At 40.2% G+C, this 26,895-nt stretch overlaps 1 protein-coding gene across 1 annotated transcript in view; it reads left to right on the top strand.

Moving 5' to 3' along the window:
• XPO7 (exportin 7) overlaps window positions 1-26,895 on the top strand; it is a 449,809-nt gene that overhangs the window by 87,088 nt on the left and 335,826 nt on the right. Inside the window, exons 8-10 of the mRNA XM_053717951.1 lie at window positions 20,800-20,873; window positions 21,001-21,120; window positions 22,196-22,342. Of these exons, the coding sequence (XP_053573926.1) occupies window positions 20,800-20,873; window positions 21,001-21,120; window positions 22,196-22,342 (341 nt within the window). The remainder of the gene's footprint in view (window positions 1-20,799; window positions 20,874-21,000; window positions 21,121-22,195; window positions 22,343-26,895) is intronic.

Genomic DNA, 26,895 nt, shown 5'->3' on the forward strand with positions numbered 1-26,895 from the left:
GGGCTTCTTTTGTTCTTCCGACCTGGACTGTAATTTCAACAGATGCAAGTCTGACAGGTTGGGGAGCTGTTTGGGGGTCTCTGACAGCACAAGGGGTTTGGGAATCTCAGGAGGTGAGATTACCAATCAATATTTTGGAACTCTGTGCAAATTTCAGAGCTCTTCAGTCATGGCCTCTTCTAAAGAGAGAATCGTTCATTTGTTTTCAGACAGACAATGTCACAACTGTGGCATATATCAATCATCAAGGAGGGACTCACAGTCCTCTGGCTATGAAAGAAGTATCTTGAATACTGGTATGGGCGGAATCCAGCTCCTGTCTAATTTCTGCGGTGCATATCCCAGGTATAGACAATTGGGAAGCGGATTATCTCAGTCGCCAAACGTTACATCCGGGCGAATGGTCTCTTCACCCAGAGGTATTTCTTCAGATTGTTCAAATGTGGGGACTTCCAGAAATAGATCTGATGGCTTCTCATCTAAACAAGAAACTTCCCAGGTATCTGTCCAGATCCAGGGATCCTCAGGCGGAAGCAGTGGATGCATTGTCACTTCCTTGGAAGTATCATCCTGCCTATATCTTTCCGCCTCTAGTTCTTCTTCCAAGAGTAATCTCCAAGATTCTGAAGGAATGCTCGTTTGTTCTGCTGGTGGCTCCAGCATGGCCTCACAGGTTTTGGTATGCGGATCTTGTCCGGATGGCTTCTTGCCAACCATGGACTCTTCCGTTAAGACCAGACCTTTTGTCGCAAGGTCCTTTTTTCCATCAGGATCTTAAATCCTTAAATTTAAAGGTATGGAGATTGAACGCTTGATTCTTAGTCAAAGAGGTGTCTCAGACTCTGTGATTAATACTATGTTACAGGCTCGTAAATCTGTATCTAGGAAGATATATTATCGAGTCTGGAAGTCTTATATTTCTTGGTGTCTTTCTCATCATTTTTCCTGGCATTCTTTTAGAATTCCGAGAATTTTACAGTTTCTTCAGGATGGTTTGGATAAAGGTTTGTCTGCAAGTTCCTTGAAAGGACAAATCTCTGCTCTTTCTGTTCTTTTTCACAGAAAGATTGCTAATCTTCCTGATATTCATTGTTTTGTACAAGCTTTGGTTCGTATAAAACCTGTTAAGTCAATTTCTCCTCCTTGGAGTTTGAATTTGGTTCTGGGGGCTCTTCAAGCTCCTCCGTTTGAACCTATGCATTCATTGGACATTAAATTACTTTCTTGGAAAGTTTTGTTCTTCTGCCAGTTTCTGAATTATCTGCTCTTTCTTGTGAGTCTCCTTTTCTGATTTTTCATCAGGATAAGGAGGTGTTGCGAACTTCTTTTACATTTTTACCTAAGGTTGTGAATTCTAACAACATTAGCAGAGAAATTGTGGTTCCTTCATTATGTCCTAATCCTAAGAATTCTAAGGAGAGATCATTGCATTCTTTGGATGTAGTTAGAGCTTTGAAATATTATGTTGAGGCTACTAAGAATTTCCGAAAGACTTCTAGTCTATTTGTTATCTTTTCCGGTTCTAGGAAAGGTCAGAAGGCCTCTGCCATTTCTTTGGCATCTTGGTTGAAATCTTTAATTCATCATGCTTATGTCGAGTCGGGTAAAACTCTGCCTCAAAGGATTACAGCTCATTCTACTAGGTCAGTTTCTACTTCCTGGGCGTTTAGGAATGAAGCTTCGGTTGATCAGATTTGCAAAGCAGCAACTTGGTCTTCTTTGCATACTTTTACTAAATTCTACCATTTTGATGTGTTTTCTTCTTCTGAAGCAGTTTTTGGTAGAAAAGTACTTCAGGCAGCTGTTTCAGTTTGATTCTTCTGCTTATAATTTCAGTTTTTTTCATTATAAGATTTAAACTTTATTTTGGGTGTGGATTATTTTCAGCGGAATTGGCTGTCTTTATTTTATCCCTCCCTCTCTAGTGACTCTTGCGTGGAAGATCCACATCTTAGGTAGTCATTATCCCATACGTCACTAGCTCATGGACTCTTGCTAATTACATGAAAGAAAACATAATTTATGTAAGAACTTACCTGATAAATTCATTTCTTTCATATTAGCAAGAGTCCATGAGGCCCACCCTTTTTGTGGTGGTTATGATTTCTCCAACATAGGTGTGTCCGGTCCACGGCGTCATCCTTACTTGTGGGATATTCTCTTCCCCAACAGGAAATGGCAAAGAGCCCAGCAAAGCTGGTCACATGATCCCTCCTAGGCTCCGCCTACCCCAGTCATTCTCTTTGCCGTTGTACAGGCAACATCTCCACGGAGATGGCTTAGAGTTTTTTAGTGTTTAACTGTAGTTTTTCATTATTCAATCAAGAGTTTGTTATTTTCAAATAGTGCTGGTACGTACTATTTACTCAGAAACAGAAAAGAGATGAAGAATTCTGTTTGTATGAGGAAAATGATTTTAGCAACCGTAACTAAAATCCATGGCTGTTCCGCACAGGACTGTTGAGAGCAATTAACTTCAGTTGGGGGAACAGTTTGCAGTCCTTTGCTGCTTGAGGTATGACACATTCTAACAAGACGATGTAATGCTGGAAGCTGTCATTTTCCCTATGGGATCCGGTAAGCCATGTTTATTACGATTGTAAATAAGGGCTTCACAAGGGCTTATTTAGACTGTAGACCTTTTTTGGGCTAAATCGATTGATATTAACACTTATTTAGCCTTGAGGAATCATTTATTCTGGGTATTTTGATATAATAATATCGGCAGGCACTGTTTTAGACACCTTATTCTTTAGGGGCTTTCCCAAAGCATAGGCAGAGTCTCATTTTCGCGCCGGTGTTGCGCACTTGTTTTTGAGAGGCATGGCATGCAGTCGCATGTGAGAGGAGCTCTGATACTTATAAAGGACTTCTGAAGGCGTCATTTGGTATCGTATTCCCCTTTGGGGTTGGTTGGGTCTCAGCAAAGCAGATACCAGGGACTGTAAAGGGGTTAAAGCTCAAAACGGCTCCGGTTCCGTTACTTTAAGGGTTAAAGCTTCCATAATTGGTGTGCAATATTTTCAAGGCTTTAAGACACTGTGGTGAAAGTTTGGTGAATTTTGAACAATTCCTTCATGTTTTTTCGCAATTGCAGTAATAAAGTGTGTTCAGTTTAAAATTTAAAGTGACAGTAACGGTTTTATTTCAAAACGTTTTTTGTACTTTCTTATCAAGTTTATGCCTGTTTAACATGTCTGAACTACCAGATAGACTGTGTTCTGAATGTGGGGAAGCCAGAATTCCTATTCATTTAAATAAATGTGATTTATGTGATAATGACAATGATGCCCAAGATGATTCCTCAAGTGAGGGGAGTAAGCATGGTACTGCATCATTCCCTCCTTCGTCTACACGAGTCTTGCCCACTCAGGAGGCCCCTAGTACATCTAGCGCGCCAATACTCCTTACTATGCAACAATTAACGGCTGTAATGGATAATTCTGTCAAAAACATTTTAGCCAAAATGAACCCTTGTCAGCGTAAGCGTGGATGCTCTGTTTTAGTTACTGAAGAGCATGACGACGCTGATATTAATATCTCTGAAGGGCCCCTAACCCAATCTGAGGGGGCCAGGGAGGTTTTGTCTGAGGGAGAAATTACTGATTTAGGGAACATTTCTCAGCAGGCTGAATCTGATGTGATTACTTTTAAATTTAAATTGGAACATCTCCGCATTTTGCTTAAGGAGGTATTATCCACTCTGGATGATTGTGAAAATTTGGTCATCCCAGAGAAACTATGTAAAATGGACAAGTTCCTAGAGGTGCCGGGGATCCCAGAAGCTTTTCCTATACCCAAGCGGGTGGCGGACATTGTTAATAAAGAATGGGAAAGGCCCGGTATTCCTTTCGTCCCTCCCCCCATATTTAAAAAATTGTTTCCTATGGTCGACCCCAGAAAGGACTTATGGCAGTCAGTCCCCAAGGTCGAGGGAGCGGTTTCTACTTTAAACAAACGCACCACTATTCCCATAGAGGATAGTTGTGCTTTCAAAGATCCTATGGATAAAAAATTAGAAGGTTTGCTTAAAAAGATGTTTGTTCAGCAGGGTTACCTTCTACAACCCATTTCATGCATTGTCCCTGTCACTACAGCCGCATATTTCTGGTTTGATGAACTGATTAAGGTGCTCGATAGTGACTCGCCTCCTTATGAGGAGATTATGGACAGAGTCAATGCTCTCAAATTGGCTAATTCTTTCACTCTAGACGCCTCTTTGCAATTGGCTAAGTTAGCGGCTAAGAATTCTGGGTTTGCTATTGTGGCGCGCAGAGCGCTTTGGTTGAAATCTTGGTCGGCTGATGCGTCTTCCAAGAACAAGCTACTAAACATTCCTTTCAAGGGGAAAACGCTGTTTGGTCCTGACTTGAAAGAGATTATCTCTGATATCACTGGGGGTAAGGGCCATGCCCTTCCTCAGGATCGGCCTTTCAAGGCAAAAAATAGACCTAATTTTCGTCCCTTTCGTAAAAACGGACCAGCCCAAGGTGCTACGTCCTCTAAGCAAGAGGGTAATACTTCTCAGGCCAAGCCAGCTTGGAGACCAATGCAAGGCTGGAACAAGGGAAAGCAGGCCAAGAAACCTGCCACTGCTACCAAGACAGCATGAAATATTGGCCCCCGATCCGGGACCGGATCTGGTGGGGGGCAGACTCTCTCTCTTCGCTCAGGCTTGGGCAAGAGATGTTCTGGATCCTTGGGCGCTAGAAATAGTCTCCCAGGGTTATCTTCTGGAATTCAAGGGACTTCCCCCAAGGGGGAGGTTCCACAGGTCTCAGTTGTCTTCAGACCACATAAAAAGACAGGCGTTCTTACATTGTGTAGAAGACCTGTTAAAAATGGGAGTGATTCATCCTGTTCCATTGAGAGAACAAGGGATGGGGTTCTACTCCAATCTGTTCATAGTTCCCAAAAAAGAGGGAACGTTCAGACCAATCCTAGATCTCAAGATCTTAAACAAATTTCTCAAGGTCCCATCGTTCAAGATGGAAACCATTCGAACTATCCTTCCTTCCATCCAGGAAGGTCAATTCATGACCACGGTGGATTTAAAGGATGCGTAGCTACATATTCCTATCCACAAGGAACATCATCGGTTCCTAAGGTTTGCATTCCTGGACAAACATTACCAGTTCGTGGCGCTTCCTTTCGGATTAGCCACTGCTCCAAGGATTTTCACAAAGGTACTAGGGTCCCTTCTAGCGGTGCTAAGACCAAGGGGCATTGCAGTAGTACCTTACCTGGACGACATTCTGATTCAAGCGTCGTCCCTCCCTCGAGCAAAGGCTCACACGGACATCGTCCTGGCCTTTCTCAGATCTCACGGCTGGAAAGTGAACGTGGAAAAGAGTTCTCTATCCCCGTCAACAAGGGTTCCCTTCTTGGGAACAATTATAGACTCCTCAGAAATGAGGATTTTTCTAACAGAGGCCAGAAAGACAAAACTTCTGGACTCTTGTCGAATTCTTCATTCCGTTCCTCTTCCTTCCGTAGCTCAGTGCATGGAAGTGATCGGGTTGATGGTAGCGGCAATGGACATAGTTCCTTTTGCGCGCATTCATCTAAGACCATTACAACTGTGCATGCTCAGTCAGTGGAATGGGGACTATACAGACTTGTCTCCAAAGATACAAGTAAACCAGAGGACCAGAGACTCACTCCGTTGGTGGCTGTCCCTGGACAACCTGTCACGAGGGATGACATTCCGCAGACCAGAGTGGGTCATTGTCACGACCGACGCCAGTCTGATGGGCTGGGGCGCGGTCTGGGGATCCCTGAAAGCTCAGGGTCTTTGGTCTCGGGAAGAATCTCTTCTACCGATAAATATTCTGGAACTGAGAGCGATATTCAATGCTCTCAAGGCTTGGCCTCAGCTAGCAAGGACCAAGTTCATACGGTTTCAATCAGACAACATGACGACTGTTGCGTACATCAACCATCAGGGGGGAACAAGGAGTTCCCTAGCGATGGAAGAAGTGACCAAGATTATTCTATGGGCGGAGTCTCACTCCTGCCACCTGTCTGCTATCCACATCCCGGGAGTGGAAAATTGGGAAGCGGATTTTCTGAGTCGTCAGACATTGCATCCGGGGGAGTGGGAACTCCATCCGGAAATCTTTGCCCAAGTCACTCAACTATGGGGCATTCCAGACATGGATCTGATGGCCTCTCGTCAGAACTTCAAAGTTCCTTGCTACGGGTCCAGATCCAGGGATCCCAAGGCGGCTCTAGTGGATGCACTAGTAGCACCTTGGACCTTCAAACTAGCTTATGTGTTCCCGCCGTTTCCTCTCATCCCCAGGCTGGTAGCCAGGATCAATCAGGAGAGGGCGTCGGTGATCTTGATAGCTCCTGCGTGGCCACGCAGGACTTGGTATGCAGATCTGGTGAATATGTCATCGGCTCCACCTTGGAAGCTACCTTTGAGACGAGACCTTCTTGTTCAGGGTCCGTTCGAACATCCGAATCTGGTTTCACTCCAGCTGACTGCTTGGAGATTGAACGCTTGATTTTATCGAAGCGAGGTTTCTCAGATTCTGTTATCGATACTCTTGTTCAGGCCAGAAAGCCTGTAACTAGAAAGATTTACCACAAAATTTGGAAAAAATATATCTGTTGGTGTGAATCTAAAGGATTCCCTTGGGACAAGGTTAAGATTCCTAGGATTCTATCCTTCCTTCAAGAAGGATTGGAAATAGGATTATCGGCAAGTTCCCTGAAGGGACAGATTTCTGCCTTGTCGGTGTTACTTCACAAAAAACTGGCAGCTGTGCCAGATGTTCAAGCCTTTGTTCAGGCTCTGGTTAGAATCAAGCCTGTTTACAAACCTTTGACTCCTCCTTGGAGTCTCAATTTAGTTCTTTCAGTTCTTCAGGGGGTTCCGTTTGAACCCTTACATTCCGTTGATATTAAGTTATTATCTTGGAAAGTTTTGTTTTTAGTTGCAATTTCTTCTGCTAGAAGAGTTTCAGAATTATCTGCTCTGCAGTGTTCTCCTCCTTATCTGGTGTTCCATGCAGATAAGGTGGTTTTACGTACTAAACCTGGTTTTCTTCCAAAAGTTGTTTCTAACAAAAACATTAACCAGGAGATTATCGTACCTTCTCTGTGTCCGAAACCAGTTTCAAAGAAGGAACGCTTGTTGCACAATTTGGATGTTGTTCGCGCTCTAAAATTCTATTTAGATGCTACAAAGGATTTTAGACAAACATCTTCCTTGTTTGTTGTTTATTCAGGTAAAAGGAGAGGTCAAAAAGCAACTTCTACCTCTCTCTCTTTTTGGATTAAAAGCATCATCAGATTGGCTTACGAGACTGCGGGACGGCAGCCTCCCGAAAGAATCACAGCTCATTCCACTAGGGCTGTGGCTTCCACATGGGCCTTCAAGAACGAGGCTTCTGTTGATCAGATATGTAGGGCAGCGACTTGGTCTTCACTGCACACTTTTACCAAATTTTACAAGTTTGATACTTTTGCTTCTTCTGAGGCTATTTTTGGGAGAAAGGTTTTGCAAGCCGTGGTGCCTTCCATTTAGGTGACCTGATTTGCTCCCTCCCTTCATCCGTGTCCTAAAGCTTTGGTATTGGTTCCCACAAGTAAGGATGACGCCGTGGACCGGACACACCTATGTTGGAGAAAACAGAATTTATGTTTACCTGATAAATTTCTTTCTCCAACGGTGTGTCCGGTCCACGGCCCGCCCTGGTTTTTTAATCAGGTCTGATAATTTATTTTCTTTAACTACAGTCACCACGGTACCATATGGTTTCTCCTATGCTATTATTCCTCCTTAACGTCGGTCGAATGACTGGGGTAGGCGGAGCCTAGGAGGGATCATGTGACCAGCTTTGCTGGGCTCTTTGCCATTTCCTGTTGGGGAAGAGAATATCCCACAAGTAAGGATGACGCCGTGGACCGGACACACCGTTGGAGAAAGAAATTTATCAGGTAAACATAAATTCTGTTTTTTTGTATAAAGCACAATTATTCCAATTCCTTATTTTTTATGCTTTCGCACTTTTGTCTTATCACCCCAATTCTTGGCTATGCGTTAAACTGATTTGTGGGTGTGGTGAGGGGTGTATTTATAGGCATTTTGAGGTTTGGGAAACTTTGCCCCTCCTGGTAGGAATGTATATCCCATACGTCACTAGCTCATGGACTCTTGCTAATATGAAAGAAATGAATTTATCAGGTAAGTTCTTACATAAATTATGTTATATGTGTGTGTGTGTGTTGACGTTTCGGTGAGTACGATCCCCTTCTTCTGAACCTTCAGAAGGGGATTGTTCTCCCTGAAACCATGCTTGGAACTGTATATAGGTTTTTATATATATATATATATATATATATATATATATATATATATATATATATATATATATATATATATATATATATATATATATATATATATATATATATATATATATATATATATATATATATATATTTATATTTATATTTATATATTTATATTTATATATATATATATTTATATTTATATATATATATTTATATTTATATATATATATATATATATACATATACATATACATACATACATACATACATACATACATACATACATAAACACACACACTCGCACACTATGTAGACTCATATTGGTGGTATAAGTTTTTTGTTTTTCTTTAGTAAAATGATGGTCCACAGTCATCCATAACGTATGGGGTGTATTTTCCATGGCTAGGAGGAGGTCAAGAACCATACAAGATCTTTAAAACTCTCCCATCTCTCTCTTAGTTTTGTTCTTGGCTTCATAGGAGATGGTTGAGTATAGAGGTTGTTCCAGCTATTTGCTTATGGATTACAAATTGGGAGCTTAGACCTATGTGAGACCCAGATTCCCTGATGAGTATAATTTACAAAGGAGAAAGAAAAAACTCACAGCAGCTGAATGATACAGGGACACAGGAACACCCTGTTATGTGCACAGCATTTCCCGAACGGGACTCTCAGCCATAACTACCCACAGGCATCGCAGGGACTCGTCCCTAGCCTCCCCTCTGAGGGACTCCAGTATTTCCTACTCTGTATTCTATACCTACACTGGATGGGTTCTCTACTGTATACTGCTGCAGCTGTATTAACATTGACATGCCTGGTAAGCCAGTGGAGGTGTGCTGCATAAGGTAAGTGCCTTTACACAGGCCAGATTTGTAGGTACTCTGACACAGGTACAACGTATTGAAGTATTAGCACAAATCAGGAGCACCAGTTCGTCCGTTTAAATAAAACATAACATTTATTGTTGAGTACAGCTGGATAAAAAGTTACAAACGTAACCACATTCCATCAGTAAGTAGCGCATGCAATGTCCATTGTGCTAACGCGTTTCGGCATTAGCCGTAGTTATAGCTTAATGTAAGTAATGCATACACAACCTTTTTAAAAGACCTTCTCTACTAGGATTGGTTAATTAAAATTAAAATCCTGCTTACTGATTGGTTTATTCATCAATAAAATTCCCTCATTGATCCGCACAGAGGTGTGGATTATTGTGATTAATTTAACCCTTTGCTATGTATCCACGGTACTTGAGAAATGACTATAAGCCCATAATATATATTTATTGTAAAAATAAACACTAATACCTATTATATGTTCGGACCTGATATTATGTGACTTTACATAGTGTCCCTGATAATATTATCGATAAACACTTATGCATGGAACAATACATGAAATGCTGTATTTAGCTCTAGGATATAGAATCTAGGATGGCTTTTTGTTGCCAGTGCTGATTTGTTAAAAGCACTTTTTAAGCTACTTCTAAAAATGTATAATATGATGTATAAATACATAAATAAAGTTATCCATCAGAGCATAGTAATCTTGCCCTTTTATCAGCATCTTTAGAGTGATAATTTCACTAGTATTACTTATAGTGACACATAAAGATAAGTATTATTAACCATATTCGCTTTGTCAAATACAAAGGTAAGTACATAGGCAAACTTGCCTGACAGAGCAATTATATGTTGCTGTGTGAGTTTCTATAGTTTTACCTCATTATGAGACCTCTGAAATAGACGCATGTACAAGTTGATATTCAAAGAGCATGTTATACAGCACAGTTTGATTTAACCCCATAGATCTCAGGTACAGCATAGCCAGGGGACTTAACCTGCTCCCCACATGACAATTTTTTTTTGTCCATATCATGTCCCTCACAGTTCTACTAGCATTCAGAACATTTATTAGTGACGCCTCTGACTCTTTTAACCCATTGACAGCTTTAGGGATTTTTATTTTAGCAATTTACAAAATTATGTGTATGGCCCTTTAAGAGTTCTGTAGTGCAGGTTCCGCTTAGGCTGGGAAACACATTTTGACAGGTTTTTTTTTTTTTTTGCTTGGTGCACTATATTTTATTCACAAACAGACAAAGTGTTTTTTTTTCCATTATACAAAATCACCGGCTTTACTCACGGCGGTAGCTCCACCCCCTCAGTGTTCCCGGGGTTTTCTTTGTCAATCCGGAGCCTTTGTGACTAGATTTCTGCTACAACAGTTGGGACTTACTTCTAAACAGATTATAATCAGATTTTTAGTGCCTGCCAATCCTAGGAAACGGGTGAGTACCCAAACAGGAGATACCATGGGGTACGTATGGGCATCTTATTATTTCTGGGGGCTATAAAACTGATTACATTGGGATATTGTGTAAGTGTCTGAGGCACTGTTTTTTATATTGTAGAGGGCTCTCTAACAGGTTTTCTCTGTACTGTTTACTATGTAAGGTTTCATTATATACTGTTATAAAATTACAAACATGGAACAAAATATTTCTGTCCCACTGATATTTCCATAGAGGAGTCACTTAAAGATATCCCTCTATATACATATATATGTTTATTTTGCAAAGATGTTCTAGTATGGCAGGTTACTCAAATCTGCGAGAATTGTATACCTCATATTTTGCATACTTATAATCCGCAATAGTCTACTGTTCAGAGGAAATGTTCCCTATTCTTGACACATGGGGAATACTATTGTGTCTTTCATGTAATTTGCAAGAGTCCATGAGCTAGTGACGTATGGGATATACAATCCTACCAGGAGGGGCAAAGTTTCCCAAACCTCAAAATGCCTATAAATACACCCCCCACCACACCCACAATTCAGTTTTACAAACTTTGCCTCCTATGGAGGTGGTGAAGTAAGTTTGTGCTAGATTTCTACGTTGATATTCGCTTCTCAGCTTTTTGAAGCCCGGTTCCTCTCAGAGTGCAGTGAATGACAGAGGGATGTGAAGGGAGTATTACCTATTGAATACAATGGTCATCCTAACGGGGATCTATTTCATAGGTTCTCTGTTATCGGTCGTAGAGATTCATTTCCTACCTCCCTTTTCAGATAGACTATATAATCATATATACCATTACCTCTGCTGATTCTCGTTTCAGTACTGGTTTGGCTATCTACTTTATGTAGATGAGCGTCTTTTGGCAAGTATGTTTCTTTTATTTAAGACACTCTCCGCTATGGTTTGGCACTTTATATTTAAAGTTCTAAATATATGTTTATTCTTATATTTGCAATGATTCAGGTTCATCAGTATATTTCCTTTTTGCAGACTGTCAGTTTCATATTTGGGAAATGCATAATATAAAAAAAAATAAAAAAATTCTTACCTGAAGTTTTCAAATTGACTTTCTTGTCTAAATTGCGGGCTGTTAGGCTCACGGGAGCGCAAAATGCTATCATTTATTGCGTCATTCTTGGCGCAAGACTTTTTTTGCGTGAGAATTACGTTTGTTGACGTAATTTTGTCATTTCCGGTGTCTTAGTTGGCGCCGAGTTTTTTCACGAGGTTGCGTCATCTATGACGCTCGTGTTTGTTGCAGACGTTTTTGGCGCCAAAAAATATTTTGTCAGTTGTGGGCGTCGTACTTGGCGCCAAACTCTTTTACATTATTTAAGTCTTCATTTCTTTTTGCTTCTGGTTTCCAGAGGCCTATTTTGTTTACATTTCTTTCCCATTCCTGAGACTGTCATATAAGGAAATTGATAATTTTGCTTTATATGTTTTTTCTCTTACGTATTGCAAGATGTCTCAATCCGACCCTGTCTCAGAATCTACTACTGGAATCCTGCTGCCTGATGTCGGTTCTACCAAAGCTAAGTGCATTTGTTGTAAACTTGTGGTAACTGTTCCTCCGGCTGTAGTTTGTGATAGTTGTCATGACAAACTTTTACATGCAGACAATATTTCCATTAGTAGTAGTTCATTACCTGTTGCTGGTCCTTCAACATCTAATGCTCAGAATATTCCTGTTAATTTGAGAGAATTTTTTTCTAATTCCATTCAGAAGGCTTTGTCTGCCATACCGCCTTCTAATAAACGTAAAAGGTCTTTTAAAACTGATGAATTTTTAAATGACCGACAACATTCTGATTTATCTATCTCTGATGAGGATCTATCTGGTTCAGAAGATTCTGCCTCAGATATTGACACTGACAAATCTTCATATTTATTTAAAATGGAGTATATTCGTTCCTTTTTAAAAGAGGTGTTGATTGCATTAGATATGGAGGAGACTAGTCCTCTTGATATTAAAACTAGTAAACGTTTAAATTTGGTTTTTAAACGTCATGTAGTTATTCCTGAGGTGTTTCCAGTTCCTGATGCTATTTCAGATGTTATTTCAAGGGAATGGAATAAATTGGGTACTTCTTTTACTCCTTCCAGGTTTAAGAAACTGTATCCTTTGCCAACTGATCGATTGGAGTTTTGGGAAAAGATCCCCAAAGTTGATGGGGCCATATCTACTCTTGCTAAGCGTACTACTATTCCTGCGGCAGATAGTACTACTTTTAAAGATCCTTTAGATAGGAAGCTTGAATCTTATCTAAGGAAGGCTTATTTATGTTCAGGTCATCTTCTTAGGCCTGCTATTACTTTGGCTGATGTTGCAGCTGCTTCAACTTTTTGGTTGGAATCCTTAGCGCAACAAGTACCAGATCATAATGTGTATAACATTGTTAATTCAACATGCTAATAATTTCATTTGTGATGCCATTTTTTATATCATCAGAATTGATGTTAGATATGTCTTTAGCTATTTTAGCTAGAAGAGCTTTATGGCTTAAATCTTGGAATGCTGATATGACTTCTAAATCAACGTTGCTATCCCTTTCTTTCCAAGGTAATAAATTATTTGGTTCTCAGTTGGATTCAATTATTTCAACTGTCACTGGGGGGAAGGGAGTTTTTTTGCCTCAGGATAAAAAAATCTAAGGGTAAATTTAAGGCTATTAACCATTTTCGTTCCTTTTGACAAAATAAGGAACAGAAACCTAATCCTTCCCTTAAGGGAATGGTTTCCAATTGGAAGCCTTCTTCAGTCTGGAATAAATCCAAGCCATTTAAAAGATCTAAATCAGCCCCCAAGTCCGCATGAAGGTGCGGCCTTCATTCCAGCTCAGCTGGAAGGGGACAGACTAAGATTTTTCAAGGATGTTTGGATCAATTCAGTCCAAAATCATTGGATTCAGAACATTGTCTCTCAGGGGTACAGAATAGGTTTCAAAGTAAGACCGCCTGTGAGAAGTTTGTTTCTCTCACGCATTCCAGTGAACCCAGAGAAAGCTCATGCTTTCCTGAAGTGTGTTTCAGACTTGGAGTTATCTGGGGTAATTGTGCCGGTTCCTTTTCAGGAACGGGGTCAGGGGTTTTATTCAAATCTGTTCATTGTCCCAAAGAAGGAGAATTCTTTCAGACCAGTTCTGGATCTAAAAATTTTGAATCGTTATGTAAGAATACCAACATTCAAAATTGTGACTATAAGGACTATTCTGCCTTTTGTTCAGCAAGGGCATTATATGTCCACAATAGACTTACAGGATGCATATCTTCATATTCTGATTCATCCAGATCACTATCAGTTCCTGAGATTCTCTTTTCTAGACAAGCATTACCAATTTGTTGCTCTTCCTTTTGGCCTAGCGACAGCTCCAAGGATCTTTTCAAAGCTTCTCGGTGCCCTACTCTCTGTAATCAGAGAGCGGGGTATTGCGGTATTTCCTTATTTGGATGATATCTTGGTACTTGCTCAGTCTTTACGTTCTGCAGAATCTCACACAAATCAGCTAGTGTTGTTTCTTCAAAGACATGGTTGGAGGATCAATTTACCAAAGAGTTCTTTGATTCCTCAGACAAGGGTAACCTTTTTAGGTTTCCAAATAGATTCAGTATCCATGACTTTGTCTCTAACAGACACGAGACGTCTGAAATTGGTTGCAGCTTGTCGGAACCTTCAGTTTCAATCATTCCCTTCAGTAGCTATGTGCATGGAGGAATTAGGTCTCATGACTGCAGCATCGGACGCGATCCCCTTTGCTCGTTTTCACATGAGACCCCTTCAGCTTTGTATGCTGAACCAGTGGTGCAGGGATTATACAAAGATATCACAATTAATATCCTTAAATCCCAATGTTCGACTATCTCTGACTTGGTGGTTAGATTACCATCATTTAGTTCAAGGGGCTTGTTTTGTTCGTCCAACCTGGACTGTGATCACAACAGATGCGAGTCTTTCAGGTTGGGGAGCTGTCTGGGGATCTCTGACAGCGCAGGGGATTTGGAAATCTCAAGAGGCGAGAATACCAATCAATATTTTGGAACTCTGTGCGATTCTCAGAGCTCTTCAGTTTTGGCCTCTACTAAAGAGAGAACCGTTTATTTGTTTTCAGACAGACAATGTCACAACCGTGGCATATGTCAATCATCGGGGTGGGACTCAAGCTATGAAAGAAGTATCTCGGATACTTGCTTGGGCGGAATCCAGCTTCTGTCTAATTTCTGCGGTCCATATCCCAGGTATAGACAATTGGGAAGCGGATTATCTCAGTCGCCAGACTTTACATCCGGTAGAATGGTCTCTTCACCCAGATGTGTTTTTTAAGATTGTTCAGATGTGGGGGCTTCCAGAAATAGATCTGATGGCTTCTCATCTAAACAGGAAACTTCCCAAGTATCTGTTCAGGTCCAGGGATCCTCAGGCGGAAGCAGTGGATGCATAACACTTCCTTGGAGTTATCAACCTGCCTATATTTTTCCGCCTCTAGTTCTTCTTCCAAGAGTAATTTCCAAAATCATAATGGAGCGTTCGTTTGTACTGCTGGTGGCTCCAGCATGGCCACACAGGTTTTGGTATGTGGATCTTATTCGGATGTCCAGTTGCCAACCTTGGCCACTTCCGTTAAGACCAGACCTTCTATCTCAAGACCCGTTTTTCCATCAGGATCTCAAATCATTAAATTTGAAGGTATGGAAATTGAACGCTTAATGCTTAGTCATAGAGGTTTCTCTGACTCCGTGATTAATACTATGTTGCAGGCTCGTAAATCTGTGTCTAGAAAGATTTATTATCGAGTTTGGAAGACTTACATCTCATGGTGCTCTTCTCATAAATTCTCTTGGCATTCTTTTAGAATTCCTAGAATTTTACATTTTCTTCAGGATGGTTTAGATAAGGGTTTGTCTGCAAGTTCCTTGAAAGGACAAATCTCTGCTCTTTCTGTTCTGTTCCACAGAAAAATTGCTAAACTTCCTGATATTCATTGTTTTGTACAGGCTTTAGTTTGTATCAAACCTGTCATTAAATCAATTTCTCCTCCTTGGAGTCTTAATTTGGTTTTGAAGGCTTTACAGGCTCCTCCATTTGAGCCTATGCATTCTCTGGACATTAAATTACTTTCTTGGAAAGTGTTGTTCCTTTTGGCCATCTCTTCTGCTAGAAGAGTTTCTGAATTATCTGCTCTTTCTTGTGAGTCTCCTTTTCTGATTTTTCATCAGGATAAGGCGGTTTTGAGGACTTCGTTTAAATTTTTACCTAAAGTTGTGAATTCCAACAACATTAGTAGAGAAATTGTTGTCCCTTCTTTGTGTCCTAGTCCTAAGAATTCTCTTTACATTCTTTGGATGTGGTAAGAGCTTTGAAATATTATGTTGAAGCTACTAAAGATTTCAGGAAGACTTCTAGTCTATTTGTTATCTTTTCTGGTTCTAGGAAAGATCAGAAGGCTTCTGCCATTTCTTTGGCATCTTGGTTAAAGCTTTTGATTCATCATGCTTATTTGGAGTCGGGTAAATCCCGCCTCAGAGGATTACGGCTCATTCTACTAGGTCAGTTTCCACTTCCTGGGCTTTTAAGAATGAAGCTTCTGTTGATCAGATTTGCAAAGCAGCAACTTGATCTTCTTTGCATACTTTTACTAAATTCTACCATTTTTATGTTTTTTTTTCTTCTTCAGAAGCAGTTTTTGGTAGAAAAGTACTTCCGGCAGCTGTTTCAGTTTGATTCTTCTGCTTATAATTTCAGTTTTTTTCATTCTAAAGATTAAAACTTTTGATTTGGGTTGTGGATTAATTTTTTCAGCGGACTTGGCTGTCTTTATTTTTATCCCTCCCTCTCTAGTGACTCTTGCGTGGAGTTCCACATCTTGGGTATTTGCTATCCCATACGTCACTAGCTCATGGACTCTTGCCAATTACATGAAAACATAATTTATGTAAGAATTTACCTGATAAATTCATTTCTTTCATATTGGCAAGAGTCCATGAGACCCACCCTTTTTATGGTGGTTATTATTTTTTGTCTAAAGCACAATTATTCCAATTCCTTGTTGATGCTTTTTGCTCCTTTCTTATCACCCCCACTTCTTGGCTATTCGTTAAACTGAATTGTGGGTGTGGTGGGGGGTGTATTTATAGGCATTTTGAGGTTTGGGAAACTTTGCCCCTCCTGGTAGGATTGTATATCCCATACGTCACTAGCTCATGGACTCTTGCTAACATGAAAGAAATGAATTTATCAGGTAAATTCTTACTTAAATTGTTTTTTACTCCTGAAGCTAAAAATAATTGTTTAAAGGGACACTGAACCCAAATGATTTCTTTTGTGATTCAGATAGAGCATGCAATTTTATGCGACTTTCTAATTTACTCCTATTAATTTTTCTTTGTTCTCTTGCTATCTTTATTTGAAAAAGAAGGCATCTAAGCTTTTTTTTTATTCAGAACTCTGGACAGCACTTTTTTTATTGGTGGATGAATTTGACCACCAATCAGCATGGACAACCCAGGTTGTTCACCAAAAATGGGCCGGCATCTAAGCTTACATTCTTGCATTTCAAATAAAGATACCAAGAGAATGAAGAAAAATTGATAATTGGAGTAAATTAGAAAGTTGCTTAAAATTTCGTGCCCTATCTAAATCATGAAAGAAAACATTTGGGTTCAGTGTCCCTTTAATGGCTGTCCCCAAACTAAGTAAGAATTAGCGTAAATCTGGGTTTTTAATACGGTCATCTGAGGTAAATGTGCAAAATATTTCTTGTGCTGATAACCTTAGGTTCAGCATTGATATCTTCTCAGAAGGTTGTTTTTTTTAAGGTTTCAAAGAGCTTTATTAAAGATCAAGTAACTGTTACAAACTTTAACTTTTTCATGGTTACATTCTTTGACTAAATCAGATTTACATCCTAAGTTAGTGTACATATGAGTAAACCATTCTCTGTAGTGCTGTAAGCAATGTCTTAAGATGTACATATGCAACAATATAAGAAGAAATATATAAATTCAAAATTGGTTCTTAATGCTATCTGAGATGTGGTGACCCTCTCACCATGGTGTATATTCCCCAAGAAAGTCTGTAATGCTTAATCTCAACTAGAAGTTTTTTTTTTTTATTATAAGGTCCTTGGACAGCTGTTCACCATAGCACATTCATATGTGATCTGCAGTGTACCCAATTTGTTATGTTTAGTACAATATATAATTACACATATTATATTAACATATGGTGTCTTTATCATTTATTATAACTATCTGCGCTATTAATATTTATTCAAAGTCAATTAAGGATTGTACTCCTATCATTACCAGAGGATGTAAATAGTTTTTTTATGTTAGTCTGCATTTTATATACTGTTGCATCATGCAGATTCTGTACACTATTCTGTTTAAACAAATAATATTTTTTACATAGGCAGAACTCCTGTCTCTGTGGATGCAAGACATTACATGCACTATGCTAGTGTACAATTTATAGTATATACCCCTCTAGATATATATCTTTTCATTCATTGTTCTCTGCATGTTTATTACCTTTTGCAGTTTGCATGATATATCTGTATTTGAATACAACAATGGAGATCCTTCAGAGATGAGGTCTATTGGTATCTCTTTTATACCTATGTTATGTGTAATTTATATACACAAAGGTTCTTTCATGGAGATACTGACATTGATTATGAATATTTTGCTATATGTAGAGATCCTTTAGATATAAGATCCATTGGTATCTTTATTCCATTGTATGAGTGATTTATATGTATGCACATACATTTATCATGCAGATATTGAGCATTAATTATGAATATTTTCATTAACTATGAACTTTGTATATTTACTTTGTGTGTATACGCAGTCTCGGCCTACTCTGGGCATGGATTTACAAGTATCTAATGTTAGGGTTATTAAGATTGAGGGTGTGTCTCTTCCTACAATGCGCTCCATCCATTGGTATCTCAGTGCATGGAGTTAGTGGGTCTTTTGGTTGCTGCTTGAGTCACAGTTTATTTAGCTCTCTCTTCACTCGAAATCCCTATAATGACTATGCTACATCAGTAGTTAATGCATTATCTACATTTGGCACACAGATTGCTTTGGATTTCTCTAACAGCCCATCTTTTTCTTAAAGGGCCAGTAAACCCACCAAATAATGTTATATAATTCTGCACATAGTGCAGAATTATATAACATTTGCTTAGCGCCAGCTTTCTTAAGTAAAGGAAAAAAATAGATATTTGCCTATGAAAATTATTTTTACAGACCGCCGCTCTTGGCTCTACTGAGCGGGTCTGTTTTTTTCTCCTAAGCGTATCGGGCACGCTGTCTAGTCACAGCCGGGCCGATCACGCCATTTAACTAAATGTAGCTTGCTACCAGACCAGAGCAGGAGAGAGCTACATTTAGTTAAATGACGCAATCGGGCCGGCTGTGACTAGACAATGTGCCCAATGCACTTAGGAAAAAAACAGACGGACCCGCTCAATAGTGCCAGGAGCGGCGGTCTGTAAAAATAATTTTCGTAGGTAAATATCCCTTCTTTCCTTTATTTAAGCTGGCGCTAGGCAAATGTTATATAATTTTACACTATTTGCAGAATTATATATCATTATTTGGTGGGTTTACTTGCCTTTTAAGGACACACAGTATGTTTTTGTCCCTTGGGACATCCTTCCTTCGTTAGTCTTGGCCTATTGTACAAACAAACTCTGGGGGGCGGTGTGGTTTTCTCGAAGATTGCAAGAAGTTTGGTATCACCTTGAGGCAAGGTTACCAATCAACATTCTGGAACTTCGAATGATCTTCGGGCTAGACATCCCTGGCCTCTGTTGAAGAAGGAAAAGGTTATCTGTTTCCAGTCAGACAACATCATGGCGGTGGCCTACATAAATTATCACTGGGTTAACAGCATTTCACTGGCCGTGAACGAAGTGTCTTTTACTCTCTCTTTAGCGGAGAGAAATTCTAGATCCCTATTGGCAGTCACGATACCATATGTGAAAAACTGAGAGGTGGATTATTCATGGGAAGGTCACCTTTCTAATAGCATGACATATCTTTCTTCGAGAGCAATTGCAACATTGTGGGTTTTTGAAAGATTATACATCTTTGGAGCAGATTTGCAGAGCTGCAAAATGTCTTATTTGCTTATATTTTGCAGAATTTATCGCTTTGAGGTTTTGCTTTTTAGCAAGCAGCTTTTGGCAGGAAAGTCCTTCAGGCCGCAGTGTCAGCTAAATAAGAATATAGACCATCTGCTTTTGTATTAATCCCGTATTTTATGGAGTACTGTGGACCATCAACATTTTATAGAAAAAAACATTTATACTTAACCTGATTAAATTATTTTCTTTCGGAATGATGATGGTCCACAGCCCTCGCCTGTTTCAATTTTTGAGCGACAGTTTCAATGACATCTCTATAGACCCTGCTTTGCCTTTCCTACCTTTCTTTCCTATTCTCTACTCAGCTATATGTAAAACTAAGAGAGTGATGGGATGGGTTTTTGACCTCCTAGTGGCGGGGGATATATCTCGTATGTTATGGAGAACAATGGACCATCATCATTCTGAAAGCAAATAATTTATCAGGCAAGCATTTTTTAAAAATGTTTTTTTGTGTTTTTTTATTTGTGAAACTTTACAGAGAAAATGGTTTTGGTTGAACCTTGATGTGGGGACAGATATGGGCAACCTTATGTATTCTTTTGGTCCATTTATAAAACAAAAAAAAAAAAACAATTTCCCATACAAAACAAAAAACATTTAGTGTGCAATTGGATTTTTCAGTTTCCTTTGCATCACATTTCTGAGAAATGTGTTATGTATAGCAATATAGTGTAAAGTCTAAACTTTATTTTTATTAATATTTTTAAAATAGGATATACTGTAATATATTATACTGTATATGAGTGCAAAAATACAAACCTTTGTTATATATTATACTGTGTATGTGTTAGACATTTCCACTAGCTTTGGCCTAGTAAGAAATTAAATCAGAGAAGTAATAAATTAGACCTTTTCCTATATTTTATATTTATTGAACAAGTAACTTTCAGCCCTAATTGGTATTTTTCCATATATATGCATATTTGATATCTGCACTTCATGGCTGTCTACTAATAAAGGATAATTCAGAAGTTTTGGGCTCCATATTCGTGTCCATGTAACCACCACTATGTTTTTTTTTTCCCTCAGCCTTCTTGGACTCCTCCACACTACAACTCTTCTTTGACCTTTACCATTCCATACCCCCAAGTTTTTCTCCACTGGTGAGTTAATTTAATAGACTGTATGTAAATCTATTAACCATACAATTAATAAGAATAATTTATCTTTTTTTAATGTTATATATGCCATGTGTATGGTTTAACTGTTCTTCTCCATGGCTTCTACTAGGTCCTTTCCTGCCTTGTACAGATTGCTTCTGTACGGCGATCCCTATTTAATAATGCTGAAAGAGCAAAGTTCCTTTCACACCTTGTAGATGGCGTGAAGAGGATATTAGAAAACCCCCAGGTATGTAGTCTTTACATAGGATAAGATACTGAAGCTATTTTTTTTATTACTGGCTGTAGAGTGCTTCTCTCTCTCTTTCTTTTTCTCTTTCTTTTTCTCTATCTCTATCATCTGTATCTCTTTCTCTCTCTCTCTCTCTCTCTCTCTCTCTCTCTCTCTCTCTCTCTCTCTCTCTCTCTCTCTCTCTCTCTCTCTCTCTCTCTCTCTCTCTCTCTCTCTCTCTCTCTCTCTCTCTCTCTCTCTCTCTCTCTCTCTCTCTCTCTCTCTCTCTCTCTCTCTCTCTCCTGCAACCATATCTACTCCTACTGTACCTTGTACCTCTTTATAGGCTGAAGTGTATGTCTAAGGTTAGCATGTATTCTGGTATTGGATTGTCCTTTTACATAGGGCTAGACTAAAATATATTGAGAAAGTTTTGTGTCTATGAAATGCAATAGTGGGCCAAAATGAGTGGGCAGCATCCTATAAATAAATTAAGCTCCTAAGATATGTTTATCGCCATAGGTACCTCTACCTCCTTGTACGCATGTGATCATTCTTAATTAACAAGTGTCTTGATAGTGGGAATTGCATGTTGTGGGACTTGAACTCTATGTGAATTTGTGAAGAATGTAGTGGTCACATCTGGATGTTTAACTGCACATCACGCATCTCAATAAACCGACCTACATTTAACAGACATAAATTGAGTAAAGGTGCATTTAAATCGAAATGTCTAAACTCTTGGCTTAATGACCAAGATGTACCCTTTACGTTGCTGATCGTTAAGGTTTCTTTCTGCCTATAATAGCATGTCACGCCGCTAGCAGCAAGAATGCCCTATTTCACCCTCCCACAGGCTTCCTGAAATATGCACCGAGACTGCACTACGAAAAAAAAAAGCCCCAAAGAAAGACGTAGCCTGTATGTTGCTAGTCGTTAAGGGGTTAATCTTTTGTAGCTAATCAAAGTTTGTTGTTCACTTTAACTTATTAGTGTCTCTTAGCATTTAGACTGAAGTCAGATTTGCTCCTTGTTGTATGTAAATGTATAAATAGTGTCTTAGATTAATAGAACTGTGCTCATTTTTTCTTAGAGCCTATCTGATCCCAATAATTATCACGAATTCTGTCGGTTGCTGGCTCGTCTTAAGAGTAACTATCAGCTTGGAGAGCTGGTGAAGGTGGAAAATTACCCTGAAGTTATCAGACTTATTGCTAACTTCACTGTGACAAGCCTGCAGGTAAGTGGAATTATGCAACACTGGTTATGCTAAAAAAAGAGGTGACTGAGATCTTATTGGCACAAACCAGGACAGTAACACCGTAATCATGTGTAAGGCACTTACTATGAAAACTGTAGTCACAGAGTGCTGCAAAAGATCTTCACTAGAATAAAATAAAAATATTTCTTCTGTTAAGTGTGATCAGTCCACGGGTCATCATTACTTCTGGGATATTACTCCTCCCCAACAGGAAGTGCAAGAGGATTCACCCAGCAGAGCTGCATATAGCTCCTCCCCTCTACGTCACTCCCAGTCATTCTCTTGCACCCAACGACTAGATAGGATGTGTGAGAGGACTATGGTGATTATACTTAGTTTTATATCTTCAATCAAAAGTTTGTTATTTTAAAATAGCACCGGAGTGTGTTATTACCTCTCTGGCAGAGTTTGAAGAAGAATCTACCAGAGTTTTGCTATGATTTTAGCCGGAGTAGTTAAGATCATATTGCTGTTCTCGGCCATCTGAGGAGTGAGGTAAACTTCAGATCAGGGGACAGCGGGCAGATGAATCTGCATAGAGGTATGTAGCAGTTTTTATTTTCTGACAATGGAATTGATGAGAAAATCCTGCCATACCGATATAATGTCATGTATGTATACTTTACACTTCAGTATTCTGGGGAATGGTACTTCACTATAATTACATTGTAAGAAATACATAAAGCTGTTTAATAACTAGAGATTATGTTTAACGTTTTTGCTGGAATGTAAAATCGTTTTCATTTGCTGAGGTACTGTGTGAATAAATGTTTGGGCACTATTTTTCCACTTGGCAGTTGCTTAATCTGTTTTTCTGACAGTTTCTGTTCTCCCTCACTGCTGTGTGTGAGGGGGAGGGGCCGTTTTTTGGCGCTTTTACTATGCATCAAATATTTCAGTCAGCAACTCATTGTATTCCCTGCATGATCCGGTTCATCTCTACAGAGCTCAGGGGTCTTCAAAACTTATTTTGAGGGAGGTAATTTCTCTCAGCAGAGCTGTGAGAATTATAGTTTGACTGAGATAAAAAACGTTTATTCTGTAATTTGTTTCCTGCTTTCAGAATTTGTTATCTTTGCTAATGGGATTAAACCTTTGCTAAAGTTGTGTTGTTTACAAGGATTGAGGCTATAACTGTTTCAATTTATTAATTTTCAACTGTCATAGATCTTCTGTGCTTCTTAAAGGCACAGTACGTTTTAATATTATTCTAATTGAATTGTATTTCCAAGTTGCAAGTTTATTTGCTAGTGTGTTAAACATGTCTGACTCAGAGGATGATACCTGTGTCATTTGTTGCAATGCCAAAGTGGAGCCCAATAGAAATTTATGTACTAACTGTATTGATGCTACTTTAAATAAAAGTCAATCTGTACAAATTGAACAAATTTCACCAAACAACGAGGGGAGAGTTATGCCGACTTACTCGCCTCACGTGTCAGTACCTACATCTCCCGCTCAGAGGGAGGTGCGTGATATTGTAGCGCCGAGTACATCTGGGCGGCTATTACAAATCACATTACAGGATATGGCTACTGTTATGACTGAGGTTTTGGCTAAATTACCAGAACTAAGAGGTAAGCGTGATCACTCTGGGGTGAGAACAGAGTGCGCTGATAATATTAGGGCCATGTCAGACACTGCGTCACAGGTGGCAGAACATGAGGACGGAGAACTTCATTCTGTGGGTGACGGTTCTGATCCAAACAGACTGGATTCAGATATTTCAAATTTTAAATTTAAACTGGAAAACCTCCGTGTATTACTAGGGGAGGTGTTAGCGGCTCTGAATGATTGTAACACAGTTGCAATACCAGAGAAAATGTGTAGGTTGGATAAATATTTTGCGGTACCGACGAGTACTGAGGTTTTTCCTATACCTAAGAGACTTACTGAAATTGTTACTAAGGAGTGGGATAGACCCGGTGTGCCGTTCTCACCCCCTCCGATATTTAGAAAAATGTTTCCAATAGACGCCACCACAAGGGACTTATGGCAAACGGTCCCTAAGGTGGAGGGAGCAGTTTCTACCTTAGCTAAGCGTACCACTATCCCGGTGGAGGATAGCTGTGCTTTTTCAGATCCAATGGATAAAAAGTTAGAGGGTTACCTTAAGAAAATGTTTGTTCAACAAGGTTTTATATTGCAACCCCTTGCATGCATTGCGCCGATCACGGCTGCAGCGGCATTCTGGATTGAGTCTCTGGAAGAGAACATTGGTTCAGCTACTCTGGACGACATTACGGACAGGCTTAGGGTCCTTAAACTAGCTAATTCATTCATTTCGGAGGCCGTAGTACATCTTACTAAACTTACGGCGAAGAATTCAGGATTCGCCATTCAGGCACGCAGGGCGCTGTGGCTAAAATCCTGGTCAGCTGATGTTACTTCTAAGTCTAAATTACTTAATATACCTTTCAAAGGGCAGACCTTATTCGGGCCCGGGTTGAAAGAGATTATCGCTGACATTACAGGAGGTAAAGGCCATGCCCTGCCTCAGGACAAAGCCAAGACTAGACAGTCTAATTTTCGTTCCTTTCGTAATTTCAAAGCAGGAGCAGCATCAACTTCCTCTGCACCAAAACAGGAAGGAGCTGTTGCTCGCTACAGACAAGGCTGGAAACCTAACCAGTCCTGGAACAAGGGCAAGCAGACTAGGAAACCTGCTGCTGCCCCTAAAACAGCATGAATTGAGGGCCCCCGATCCGGGATCGGATCTAGTGGGGGGCAGACTTTCTCTCTTCGCCCAGGCTTGGGCAAGAGATGTTCAGGATCCCTGGGCGCTAGAGATAATATCTCAGGGATACCTTCTGGACTTCAAATACTCTCCTCCAAGAGAGAGATTTCATCTGTCAAGATTGTCAACAATCCAGACAAAGAAAGAGGCGTTTCTACGCTGCGTACAAGAGCTCTTGTTAATGGGAGTAATCCATCCAGTTCCACGATCGGAACAGGGACAGGGGTTTTACTCAAATCTGTTTGTGGTTCCCAAAAAAGAGGGAACTTTCAGACCAATCCTGGACTTAAAGATCCTAAACAAATTCCTAAGAGTTCCATCGTTCAAGACGGAGACTATTCGGACAATTTTACCTATGATCCAAGAGGGTCAATACATGACCACTGTAGATTTAAAAGATGCTTACCTTCACATACCGATTCACAAAGATCATTATCGGTACCTAAGGTTTGCCTTCCTAGACAGGCATTACCAGTTTGTGGCTCTTCCATTCGGATTGGCTACAGCTCCAAGAATCTTCACAAAGGTTCTGGGTGCTCTTCTGGCGGTACTAAGACCGCGGGGAGTCTCGGTAGCTCCATACCTAGACGACATTCTGATACAAGCTTCAAGCTTTCAAACTGCCAAGTCTCATACAGAGTTAGTGCTGGCATTTCTAAGGTCACATGGATGGAAGGTGAACGAAAAGAAAAGTTCACTCGTTCCACTCACAAGAGTTCCCTTCCTGGGGACTCTTATAGATTCTGTAGAAATGAAGATTTACCTGACAGAGGACAGGCTAACAAGACTTCAAAGTGCTTGCCGCACCCTTCATTCCATTCAACACCCGTCAGTGGCTCAATGCATGGAGGTAATCGGCTTAATGGTAGCGGCAATGGACATAGTACCCTTTGCACGCTTACACCTCAGACCACTGCAACTGTGCATGCTAAGTCAGTGGAATGGGGATTACTCAGACTTATCCCCTTCTCTGAATCTGGATCAAGAGACCAGAAATTCTCTTCTATGGTGGCTTTCTCGGCCACATCTGTCCAGGGGGATGCCATTCAGCAGACCAGACTGGACAATTGTAACAACAGACGCCAGCCTTCTAGGTTGGGGTGCCGTCTGGAATTCTCTGAAGGCTCAGGGACAATGGAGTCAGGAGGAGAGTCTCCTGCCAATAAACATTCTGGAATTGAGAGCAGTTCTCAATGCCCTCCTGGCTTGGCCCCAGTTGACAACTCGGGGGTTCATCAGGTTTCAGTTGGACAACATCACGACTGTAGCTTACATCAACCATCAGGGAGGGACAAGAAGCTCCCTAGCTATGATGGAAGTATCAAAGATAATTTGCTGGGCAGAGTCTCACTCTTGCCACCTGTCAGCAATCCACATCCCGGGAGTGGAGAACTGGGAGGCGGATTTCTTAAGTCGTCAGACTTTTCATCCGGGGGAGTGGGAACTTCATCCGGAGGTCTTTGCCCAAATACTTCGACGTTGGGGCAAACCAGAGATAGATCTCATGGCGTCTCGACAGAACGCCAAGCTACCTCGTTACGGGTCCAGATCCAGGGATCCAGGAGCAGTCCTGATAGATGCTCTGACAGCACCTTGGGACTTCAGGATGGCTTACGTGTTTCCACCCTTCCCGTTGCTTCCTCGATTGATTGCCAGAATCAAACAAGAGAGAGCATCAGTGATTCTAATAGCACCTGCGTGGCCACGCAGGACTTGGTATGCAGACCTGGTGGACATGTCATCCTGTCCACCTTGGTCTCTACCTCTGAAACAGGACCTTCTGATACAGGGTCCC

The sequence above is a fragment of the Bombina bombina genome, chromosome 6, assembly GCF_027579735.1.
Source record: "Bombina bombina isolate aBomBom1 chromosome 6, aBomBom1.pri, whole genome shotgun sequence".
NCBI lineage: Eukaryota > Metazoa > Chordata > Amphibia > Anura > Bombinatoridae > Bombina > Bombina bombina.